Source organism: Cyprinodon variegatus, unplaced genomic scaffold (assembly GCF_000732505.1).
Source record: "Cyprinodon variegatus isolate N-32 unplaced genomic scaffold, C_variegatus-1.0 Scaffold128, whole genome shotgun sequence".
In the NCBI taxonomy this organism is placed as follows: domain Eukaryota; kingdom Metazoa; phylum Chordata; class Actinopteri; order Cyprinodontiformes; family Cyprinodontidae; genus Cyprinodon; species Cyprinodon variegatus.
In genome coordinates this window covers 340,952-353,269 of record NW_015150581.1, presented here as the reverse complement: position 1 = coordinate 353,269, position 12,318 = coordinate 340,952, and the positions used below count along the sequence as shown (strand labels likewise).

General features: G+C 38.4%; 1 protein-coding gene across 6 annotated transcripts in view; it reads right to left on the bottom strand.

Moving 5' to 3' along the window:
• Positions 1–12,318, bottom strand: part of plekha7 (pleckstrin homology domain containing A7) — a 98,662-nt gene that overhangs the window by 70,447 nt on the left and 15,897 nt on the right. Inside the window, exon 4 of one of the 6 annotated variants that reach the window (XM_015376012.1) lies at positions 8,879–8,929. The exons of 4 other annotated variants lie outside the window; for them this stretch is intronic. In XM_015376012.1, coding sequence (XP_015231498.1) covers positions 8,879–8,929 — 51 coding nt within the window. Of the gene's footprint in view, positions 1–1,740; positions 1,852–8,878; positions 8,930–12,318 lie in introns of those variants that run through there. One more of the 6 variants, XM_015376015.1, reaches the window with a different exon arrangement.

Here is a 12,318-nt window from a genome sequence, read left to right as displayed (position 1 = left end):
AATCCAGGTTGGATAAATAATTCCAACAAAATGACCAAATTCTCAGGTATGAAGCAAACAGAAGTTATCCTAAAATAGAAATAAAAAGAGCCAGTTTAATCTTTTAAACAAAGAGGCTTATTCTTTATTGAGATACTTTAATTGTTTGGGGTTCTATTTATTTTTCCCTATCTACACATCACTTCTTTGTATAATTAGTCATATCTCTAATAGAGAATAAGACTCTGTGTGCGTCAGTCTCTGCTGCGCTGTAAAATTACCGCACAGCAGTTCTTCTGCTCTGCTTCATTCGGATGCAGCGCAGAGACCAGAGGAACTCCAAGGAGCAGGCGCAGATTGAACATTATGCAGAGAAGCTATATTTTTTTTTCTTATGTTGGTGCATTACATTTTCAGTCATTAAGATTTGATTATCCAAGCTAATATAGCAGCCCAATAACTAATATAATGAGCACAGCTGCTGATACATATACTCATACACGTTTTAATGTATGAAGGTATCTTTAGTGTGTGTGTGTGTATATATATATATATATATATATATATATATATATATATATATATATATATATATATATATATATATTTTGCTTTTGTTGTTACGCTGTGGCTTTTGTTATCGTTTTGTGGCCTGTTGATTTTGTTGACCCATCTTGGCCACATTACAAAAAATGCTAAAAAGCAAAAAACTATCTTTTGCGATAACTTGTAAGACAAAATTCTGAATAATATTTAAAGACTGATTTATGTAATAAATTACATTTGCATACTTTATCATGTTTATTAATATCAACTTTCAAGAGAAATACATAACAGAAACAGCACAGAAGATTGGTGCAGTTTCTGGTAGATTTGCATTGCAGCAAGAAGGTTCTGAGTTTGAATCCTAGCCTGCAGTTATTTTGCATGCAATTTGCAAGCCGTCTGCAGAATTTCTCCCACAGTCCAAAACCATTACGGCTAGACAAAATGGGCTCCCTAAATTACCCTAAGGGATCAGTAAGTTAACCTGCAGTGTCAATTACACATCATTGTTCTTTGCAACCAGGATAAACATTGCACCCAAGTTTGGCTTAAACTAATCTGGTAAAAAGTTCCTTGCACCACTTGCAGACTGGTGCGCAAACTTTGCTTTTCCATCCCTGGAGTAAATTCAAATGCACACCATGCAGTATGCAAACAGTATCTATATCCTTTCTGTTTCTCTCTTTGTGTGTGTGACTAGCTCAAGCATTAAATAGATTGCAATGCAGTCCCATGTAAAGAGGTGCATCCCTTTAAAGGCTGTATCCCTGGTTCACTCAGACAAAAAAAGGACTGCATCAGCCCTCTGCAACAGACCATTTGGCCTACTCATGCATCCCTCACTAACCATCATTACCTTAGAAATCAGAGTTGTGCTTATATTAGCACACAGATCAGTGTCCTGGGATCATGAGGCGCTGCAGTGAGAATCTCTTCTCTCATTCCTGAAAGGACAGCTTGCTTGGTACATAGTAATAAACTCTCTACAGGAGACACAGAGAAAACACAGCCTTCCAACAACAGATTACAGATACAATTCAGCATGCATGTAAATGCTCCCTCCTGCAGACAATCCCATAAAGTCGTTTTAACTGCATGCAAGCCAAAGCACTTTATAGTCCGCTGCTCCTGGACAGCCTTAGCAGAGACTTCCTGAGCAGCTCAGTAGCACCACAATCGCACATTATATGTTGGTAGAGGGGCTGGGATACACACCTGCGAGTCCCACCACCCTCTGGTCGTCTCTTGTAAGGGGAGTGAGAGCTTGATTGTCCTGGCTTTCCCAGCATGTTAGCAGCAGGTCTGTTATTTGCTGTGCTGTGCTCGTCTCTGTGGTGTCTGACTGTGTGTGTATGCACTTCTCGCAGCTGGTGGGGTTCTAACGCTGACGTCCTCTGCTGTGCACCATGGCGTCATTTCATTCAAAACGACCAGCTTCCCGCCTGTCCTTTGTTGTGGCGCTACAAATACACACAATTGCCAGACTGTCCCGCTTCGCTGAGAGCTGCATACACTTGTGAATTTTTTTTTTCTTTTTTTTTAAGGCTTGTCAACCTGATTGGCAGAACAGGAAGAATCCCTACCTTTGACCTATAAACCTCACTCCTTTTCTTCTTGTGATGATGTGATGATGATTTTCTTATGATTTAAGCTTCTGTAGTAAATGCATCCTTCGGCAGAGCTCTGCTGTGTGCACCTCCCTGAACTGGACACTCTCCCTTTTTTTCCCCATCTGCAGTGATGCAGGAAATCCACAGCAGAAAATTAGGAAAGCTGGAGAAGCTTGGTTGTTAGGAAGAAAGGAACAAATGCAAGAATAATGTGATAAAGTAATAAGCATTTAACCTGTATAACTTTGATGACTTATATGTAGCTTTCAGGTATATTTATACATGGTTCAAAATGTGAAGATTGCAGTAGAACTTGTTCAAATGTTAATATAGTCGTAGTTCAAATGTAGATTGTAATCATTTTGAAACCAACATGGTTTTTTCTATGTCCTATTTTAACATTACACTGCACAGCATCACTGTCCAAGAGGATCTCTGTAAACGGCTTAAACAGGAAATTCTGCCAGATGAGATGAACGGGGGAGTAAAAGTCAGGAAAAAAATCATGAGGGATTGAAATGAATACTGAGCTATGACCCAACAGCTGAGGAGACTGATGACTTTGCTATGCCACAAAAACCTTTTCTATCAGCTAATATGAGAAGCTCGGCCATAAATGAAAAATGCCTTCTGCAACAGCTAAGGACTGAGGGAGTTCAGATTAAATTGACGATACCCACACATGCACAGGAAGGGAGGGTTGCATCCATCTGCTTGTGCCCTCCTCCTCCGGTGTTGCCCTCAGCAGACTTTCACCCTCTGCTGCTCATTCGCATCCATCTCCAGTACAGACTCCTTCATAGGTCGTTAACGCACCTCCGGAGCCACGGCCCTCATGTAAAGACCTCGTCAGGAAAGTTGATCACGGTACCGTTCTGACAGATCTCTGTGCTTAACGATCGCCAACGGTCATTTCGTCTAAACATGAGTCATCACCTGTAATTCATTTATATTAAAAAAAGAAATATGAAAAAGGCTTTTACTTTTAAAGACTGGTAAATAATTCATGTAGAAGCCAATATCAGGTATCTAGATGTGATTGCATGTTGGTGCAAGACCTCCGATTTGAATTAGGTGAAAAGTAAAACTATAAAAATAGCAGTGAAAAGATCTTTTATATGCTGGATCAATATCAGTTTTATAGCACAGCCAAACATGACAACATATGTAGCTCTAGATTTCCTTTTTTTATTTTTATTATTATTATTAAAATAGTATTTCAAAATAAAGGGGATTTATTGAGACCAAATCTTATAACTTTAAATGTAATCTTTGACTCTACCTATGACCAATTTTGGTTTAAAGTAACCTTTTAATTTCATTAGCAAACTTATATTAAACAGTGTTAAAATAAAGGTTTAAGACTGGCCCAGCCAGAATACTGACATGATAAAGAGCCAGTGAAGAAAGCTAAAGATCAGGTTAATGGAAAGTCTTCCAACTCAGGGACTTGGCGCTCATTACCAACGATACATCATTTAATTAGTGAAACATCTGGTCAGCAGTTAAAATGGTCCAACACCAACACAAAACTGTTCTATCCATCACCGGGAAAAGTGTAAATCATTTTTAATATTCTTTTTAGAAAAGGTTGTAAAAACTCTTTTTATATTTTTTTAAATTCCTAAGAGAGATGTCTGTTTAATTTTCTTGGCTCAATAAAAGCTAATTCAAATCTAACCCAGGAGTATGAGTGATTTCGAATGCAACTAAATTTTTACATGTAAAAACCAAAAATCCTACGGTTGTAAAAAAAAAAAAAAAAGGAATAAAAAAAGTAATCAGTAATAAAGACGAGTGTTTTTTTACATATTTTAGTTTTAGATTTCTGGGTTATTTATTTTGCACATTTAATTAAATAGCATTTGGATTTTGTTCATTAATAATGTTTCCTGTTGAGATTCAAAAAGGGTAAGTTTAATACATTTAATCAAGATTAGTAATTGTTTAGTAAGATTAGTAATTTTTTGTCATTAACAATTTCTTATTTTATCCCAGTGGAACTAAAATGGTATCAAGTAATGAACATTTTCCTTTACCGGTATATCAATATGGAGTTTAAAATTTTAGTGCTATGATAACCCTACTTAGTCCAAATTCAACAATCCTACTTTTCACCTTCATATATTTCAAAACAGCACAACTTACTAGTAAATGACTGAATTACTTTGAAAAAAACTTGCTTAAGATACATTTTAAGAAGTAGATTTGTATAGTATGAACATTATAAACTAATAGAAAGGGTAAATAAATTTTAAATAGGTGTAAAGGTCAAAGAAAGATAAAGGTATATAAAGATAAATAAAATTTAGGATTACTTAAGATCAAAATTTTGCCTTGTGTTTTAGCTTCCTGTGTTTTACTGTTACTAAAGGTACAAATCCAAAACTAAAAAAAAGAAAAGCCTTTCAACCTGGAGAGACTCACATGGAGAAAAGGAGCCAGTTAGAGTTTATTGATGTAAATTAAAATAAATGCATTTGTTCCAGAGACCTCAGCAGACGACATAGAGCTGAGCATTGCTGATGATGATACTATGGGCAGATTTATGATAATGGAGAAATGTTCCCCTGAGGCCTGGACACTGGAGGTGGACTGGAAGATGAAGGCAGCTGAACTGATTAAGAGGTAGACAGGGATAGTGAATGAGGTGGAGATGGGTTGCAGCTGGTTGGAGGCAGGAACTTGCACCTGATGGAACGGCTTATGAAGGAGAGTTTGGATGCCGTTGATTGTTGAGACTTGGAGAGCAGCAGAAGATTGGCAGAGGTAGACTGGGGTCTGGAGGAGCCGGTAAGGCTTGGCAGAGTCTCAGAATGAAAAAAAGCGTAGCCTTTATTTCATATTGGGCAGCTATAAGCTGTTGTTTTTGGCAGCAATGGAATTCAATTAAAGAACAAAATTAATCCTAAAAGTAAAACTAAAGAGTACAGAATGTCTTTAAATAGTACAGCACACTTCTGAAGCAAGAAAAAATGGGATAAAAGTGGCATAAGGGACCATTAATAATTAAAGAGAATAAAAAGGATTAATTAAAATAAAAGTATTATTTTAAAAGGTACAAAGTAAAAGCAAAGCTGGACTAAATAAGTATGTTTAAATAGCAACGTCAGAGTTTAGTCTAAACAAATATGTTTAAAATCTCTATTTAAAGAAACTTAGGGTTTCAATGCTTTCACAGTTCTCTCATTTTTAGTCAGGATTAGTGGAGCATCAGAAGTAAAAGCTGTTTCTCCAGGTTTGCTTCTGGTTTTGGGTATGAAGGGTTGATTTTAGCATTCGATACACTGAGAATGATTATGCAACATATTTTGGCTCAAAGCCATTTAGTGATTTACAGATGAATAGAAGTAACTTTAATTTTATACTCTGATGGAGAGCCTGAAGTACTGATATCTCAGTTCAGCACTTGCCAATTCAGGTACTAAAACAGCTTTGTCAATTATAAAAGTTTTTATCTTATTTTCTTAAATGCTAAACTGACAAAGTCAGACTTTTACCTTGGATCCTGTACAGCTTGGATGCAGTAGAGGGTTTCTTTTATTTCCCAACAGGGAAGGGCCTTTTGACAGCTGCAGCTGGGGTAAACTGGATTGTTTAGATATTATGATCTTTGTCAACTATAGGGTATCAGGTTGTTTTTACAAGAAAAAGTACGTAAGTAAGTAAACAAGAGCAACATTCACTCTGAAGAATGAGCGACACGCACAGCTCATGTTGGTGTTCAATTGATAACAACACTTCACTGGATAACATCAGGTTTTACTGCACTTATTATGGCAAACAGCATGAGTTTCACGAACTAACGAAGGAAGGCTCTGACAGAAAATGGCTCATGAAGTTGTGCAAACTGTGCCAACCGGGACTTAAAGATCTCTGTACGTCAGCCACGTCCCATTCAAATTTAAAGTCACACATCGAGATAAAGCATCCAAGCTTTTGAAAAAACATGAACTATGAATGTGAGCTGGTTTTTTTTTTTTATCTGTGTGATCTGAACTTTGAATTAAATTCTTTTTAATTATTAACTGGCACAACATTGCCAATACCCATACCATTATCGTTGCATCCATAACTTTCTTAGTTTTGGTGAGGGCACAGGAGGCAACATTCTGGATGAACTGCAACCCTCAGAATGATGATTTAGGCAGACCTGTTAAGACACTACTGCAACAAAACTTTTCTACGAAAGATAAATGCTTAAAGTACATTTTCTTGAATCCAGGAAATCTCCAGAGAAGTTACGTCCTTTAAATTTTGAGGGCCATAACTAAAACAGAGGACACAGAGACAATGTCCTCTGTATTTTTTTTTTTTTATTTCAATGTATTAATTTTTGCTTAAAATTAAATATAAACAAAAAATATATTACACAAAAACTGACTGTAGGACGATAATCTTGGTCTCCCACATAACTGAGTTGTTTTATATTTTGAAAAGCCAAGAGTAGCATGACTGTTTGATAAAATATTAGCTTATTAACATCGTCAACACACACTGTTGCTATACTGTTGCCACACACAAGCTACCGATGCAGTAAGACCAAGTCCATCAGTCACAGCGGACACTGGAAGAGGAGCACATCAAGCTATAAATGCAGGTGGAGAAAAGTTTAAAGGGGAAATGAAACGTTCAACCAAACTTAATTCAAGAAAAAAACTATGTTTTTTTTAATTATTTTTTGGTAAGGGCGGCGCTATATTGCATCACTTTGAACTGTGACTGCCAGCGGTCAGCTCTAGCAGTAGCAATTGTATAAATTGGATATACCGGTGATAGATTACAACCATTAAACATTTTAAATATTTGGCTTATTGGAAGACGAAGCTGAAAGGACAATGAAGCATCTAAATCACATCGTTTATGCTTTTCAGCCCATTCACTGTGAGATTCGAGCCATAGTAAGGAGAGAGTGGTGTTCTGCTTCCTTACAGAACACCACTGTGGAGAATATTTAAAACAAAATAATTTTGAGTGGCTATAGCCTGAAGGTATTCCGAGTGTTTATCATTTTACTGCCTATAAGCTGGGCTCTACTGACCAGACAACACACTCTGATAGCGGGTCAGCCACCCGTAAAGACAATGAATGAAAACACGCTAAGCAGGCAGTGGAGTGAAACAAACAGTTATGTTGGCAGGTATTAAATCGTCAACTATTCCCCTAACTCCAAAACAAAACGTCCGCCACTAGAGCTTAGTTCTCTAACTTAATCCTTATTTGAGTTTCTTATTAAACACACTTTTTTTATAACTCAAGTTGAAGCTATCAGGATTAGACATCTATGCATCACAGGGCGTCTTAGCCACCGGCTACCACAGCGGGTCCAAACCTTCAGAGAAATGGCTAATTTCTTACTGTGATTTCAGTAAACCCGGCGTACACTGTTTGATTTTCAGGGCGATTTTCCAGTCATGCAAGAATTTTTCGATCTGGCCGACTTTCAGCCTGGTCATGTCTCTTGTACTGTACAGGGGGTTATGAGCAGCGATCAGGCTCTCACGACCACATCCCGATCAGGAATCGTGAGGTCGGGAGAAAATCAAACATGTTTGATTTTCTCCCGACCGTCATAGGCAGATCGCTCTGGGCACATGTGCAAACAAGGATTTTTCTTTGTATTCTTCCTCTCAGATGAAATTACAGCAGCATGGCAGGGATACAATGGGTGAAATGCAGTTCTGTCTGTAAATTTGACAGACCGCAGTAGTCATGTTTGTTCAGCCACGTCTTTTTTCTTAATACGTGGTTTCCTTTTCTTTTTAGAACTTTCAGCACAAAATTGCACAAATTACCAAGGCAGCGCATTTCACTCTAGTGAGCTTAATATTCCCCTTCTATTTGTTTGGCTTCAGGATAGAGAGCTACAGAGCAGCTCCATCTCACTGCGGAGCTATGTCCGACGTGGTTTTTAGTCACACATTGTGAGCAGGTAGATCGTATCAGAGTGTCGGGCCGAACATAAATCGTGAGCCGTGACTCACGTTGTACGACTAAACCCTGCGGTTAATCGTACAGTGTGAGCAGTAGCTGCGTGCAACGACTGAAAAAAAAAATCGAACAGTGTACGCCAGGCTTTACCGAGATCTCTGAAATAAAGATGTAAGTATTGCAGTGTTTGTTTGAGGTAGCCATGTCGATTTTTAGATTTTCAAATTTATGGGAGCATTCCTTAATTCTTCCTTTTATCCTGAGACAAGGTATTATTACACATTTTTATAACAAGATTAATACTAATGTAAGAATATCATCAGCTTTTTTCACGCCCACTACACTTTCCAAGGATACAAGGCTAGAAATGTAAAGATATTGGCTTTATTTGAACATTTTCTTAACCTCAGATGTTTATTACAATCTCCAGAGCTTCACTGGATACTTAGAGCTTCCTCCCAGATTATCTACTACTTTCATACAGCATATTACCATTATAGACATTCACTTGAATGTATACATATTCTACCATTAATATTCTTGTATTTGATTTATTGAAATCACAGTCTTGAAGTGACGGTAGGAATCCTCTGACTATCATGAACCAAATAAAATCCAAATATAAAAAAAATTTTAAACTGCATAGAAATAAACAGAACATAACTGCAGTAAGCTGACCGCAAACTGGCTGGATTCTTTGTGTAGGGCAGTATAGCTACCCAAGCCTTAAGCCACCTTCATTCCATAGCTATCAGAAACATTCACTCCCCACAGAATTATGGAATCCGTTCTCAGTACGGGTTAGTACTCACCGATCAATGCAGAAACTGAGAAGACAGGGTCCATTTCCTAAGTATCCATATCTGTCCCGGACAAAAAGCAGAGTTTCTTTCAGCTTACTTTATTGAAAGTGAATCAGCTTGATGAGTGTGCTGGAAAGGCCAGAGAGGGGAGTGTCAGAGAGAAGGAGATGTGCTGCTTCAGCCTTATCTTCCCCTTAACTCTCAACAACATGAGGATACTCCCAACATTTACAAAACCCAGCTTTACCTCGATTGTAGGAAGAGGAATGAAACACGACAGAGGCTGGAAAAGGGGAAGCACCCAAGCTTTCACCTTCTCTGGCTACCATAGATGAGAAGCAATCCTTTTGCTTTGTTGTCCAGAAAGTGCTGACCTTAGTCTCTGACTGCAACCAGAGCCCTCTGATTCACCCCGAGTCAACTTTATCAGATCTCATCCAGACAGTGGGAAGGAAAGAGGGGTGAAGGATGGAGAGAAAAAGCTGAGTGGCAGCTCGAGCTGCTGGAAGGATGGTTCAATAATCCACAGACAGACATTTAGGTCAGAACACAGGGCTGAAAGAAGTAGGCTGGTGTAGGCTGATACCATAGCCAGCCAAGCTATAATTCATACTCTAAACCCCTCTATATCTAGCCAAAATATATCTTAAAGCTATTTACTTTCAGCTTTCATTTTCAAATGAAGAGACATTCTTATTTGTGTTTCCTGGCAAGCCAGACTAACTTATGCCATCAATATATATCACTCTGGAAAGGAGTGGTTAGGGCCCCATTTAAAAGACAGACCAGGGCAGGACAGACAGAGTCAGTGGAAAAAGGTTAGAAAAAAAATCAGATAACTATGGATGTGACTCTTACAGGAGGAAAGCTCTTACAGAAGCAAGTTAAACTTCTAAAGATATATCCAGCTTATTAAGGACTTAATAAAGGCCATCATAAAAGCATTGCTCCATTGCAGCAACAATATTGATTCCAGCAAAAGGAAATTAAAAACTATCTACTGGACTTTGTTTGCAAGTTTGAAGAAATTTCGCTTCACATCCGGGAAGGGAAACTTGGAAACAAAGTCCAGTAGATTTTTTTTTATTTTCTTTTTTTAGAATGACTATGACTTGGATGATGGAGAATCTTCACCAGCGAACAATATTGATTGTTATAGTTACAAAAAAGAGCTACATTATAGATAATTCTGATGTTGAGATTAAACTCTTCTGAGCTGTGATTGGGCTGGTCAGTTTATGACAAGAGACTTTGAGCTTTACCAGATGGTATTACACCCCTGTGAGTCAGAATGGTTAGGTAGCAGGCTTTTGCTGGCAATGCGTACGGCCGTACATTATACGTCCTTCACAAAAAAAAAAAAAGGCAAATTGTAGGCTCTGTTTTTGGGATGCACGCATAAGCGTCGTTAGACCTATTTACGGGTGGCTTCAGTCATCCTTTCTTTGGCATTAGCCACCCTATAATTATTTTGCAATTTAAAAAAACATATTTTTTTTTCTGTATTTATTTTTTCCTCATATTTTCCCAAAACAAATGCAGTAAAGCACCGAATAAAAGCCATAAAGAAGACAAGTTAATCTGAACTTAGACAACGCCTTAGCAGGTGCACTGAAAAAATTTCGGCACGCGCAATATCTTCTAGGGGCTGAGCCACCCTTGTCTCTTAAACCTAGAGACGCCCCTGGATGTACGGCTTTGGTGCAACCTAATTTAACCACTGAAAGTTTGCTTAAATTTTGAAAATTTCAAAAGCAGCAAATGCTGGAGTTGGAAAAATGTAACCTTTGCTGCTCGACGCTCTGTATCAACCAATCAGAGAAGCTGATCTGCGGGCTGGCAGTGAAACAGACACTGCTCCTCAAGCAGAACGCTATGATCACTCTACTGAAACAGTTATTAACACCTAAATTAACTTAACATGTTGAAAGCTGCCAGCAAAACATGTTCACTTTTATTATTCTGGTGCTTACATTTTGTAGCCTGGGTGCCATTCCGAACTTAGTCCCGCCCACAACATTTGAGGTCGGGAAGTTCGGTCTGGCATTGCTCAACAGTAGCGCGAGTATGCTAGCGCAATATCTGGCGGGCCAATCAAATTGTCAGGGCGGGCTTTATACGATGATGGACAGATGATCAACAGTAACGTAATCAACCACGTGACCAAAGCGCGCTTGGGTGACAACAATAATGGCTGCCACTGAAGAGTTTAGGTGAGTAGATTCTGCTATTAGGTCTGTTCTAGAAGATATCGACAGCAAATTAATTTTAAAAGAGGAACAGAGAAACGCGATCAAGGCTCATCTTCTTATTCTAGGCGTGCAACTGCACGCTTTGATTTTTGTTGATAACAACTATGCCTCGCTTAACATACGTCACGCACTCCGTTACTCTTATTGGTTGTAGGTCTATCCAATTGAGTGCAGAGGCATTTTTTTCCCTGGTTCGTTCAAAACACGCCCCATAATCACAGCTCTATGGAGCAGTATCAGACTCATATTCTGACTAGAATTGAGTAGGACTACGTCAGGCAATACATTTTGTACCACATTTCTGAAAAAATGTAACATCTACTACCAGCCACCACAACCAGTAGGCAAAAAAACCCAAGAGGCGACCCGGCCTGACACTGCTGGGGATTCCCAGTGACAGCGCACCGCCGGTATGTGGGGATATGAGCAGCTCCAACAGCGAAATTATATTTTAAGGCAGAATCATAATCTTTATGAACTGACTGCACAGACGATGTTTTAGGTGGACGTTCTCACTTAAAAATATTAAAACTACTTTTTACCCATTTATCACAACCAATATAGCAAAGACACTCTCTGCCATTGAATACAAGCGCAGCAGACGCATTTGGACACACTTTACTGGATGCACCTCAGGAGCATTTAAGATGCTCTTGAGGCGCATTTGACCTTAATGTGTACAAGCATAAAAAAATGGAGCAGCAGGTGATAATTTGATGCTCAAAGCGTGTGCGCCATGATTGCAGCATTGCACTTTCTGATTGTTTGAATTAACCTATGAAACATAATATTGTACCTAAAAATGGTCTCATGTCTTCCTTATGAAATTTCCACCTCTAGTCAAGCACACATACTTCTATAATCAGGACAAAACCAGTGTTGTAACAAAGAACAAAATGCAGGAAATACGTGTTTTAAAGAGTCTAAATTTCAGAATTTCCTGGCGGAGAATAGCCCCGGACCCCCTTACGCTGCTCAAAGCCTAAATATGTGATATATCAAGGTGTACATCCTATGAAATATTCATAGCTAAAAGCCTGTTAAGAAGGCTAATATATCCGAGTCAAACAATACAGGAACACCAGTTAAGCAAGTTCAAGCTAGATCTGATCAGCAGTAATATCTTAACCTACGGGTCCTATTATCACTTTATAAACATATATTACATATATTTAAGTCACAAATTATTCTAACCAC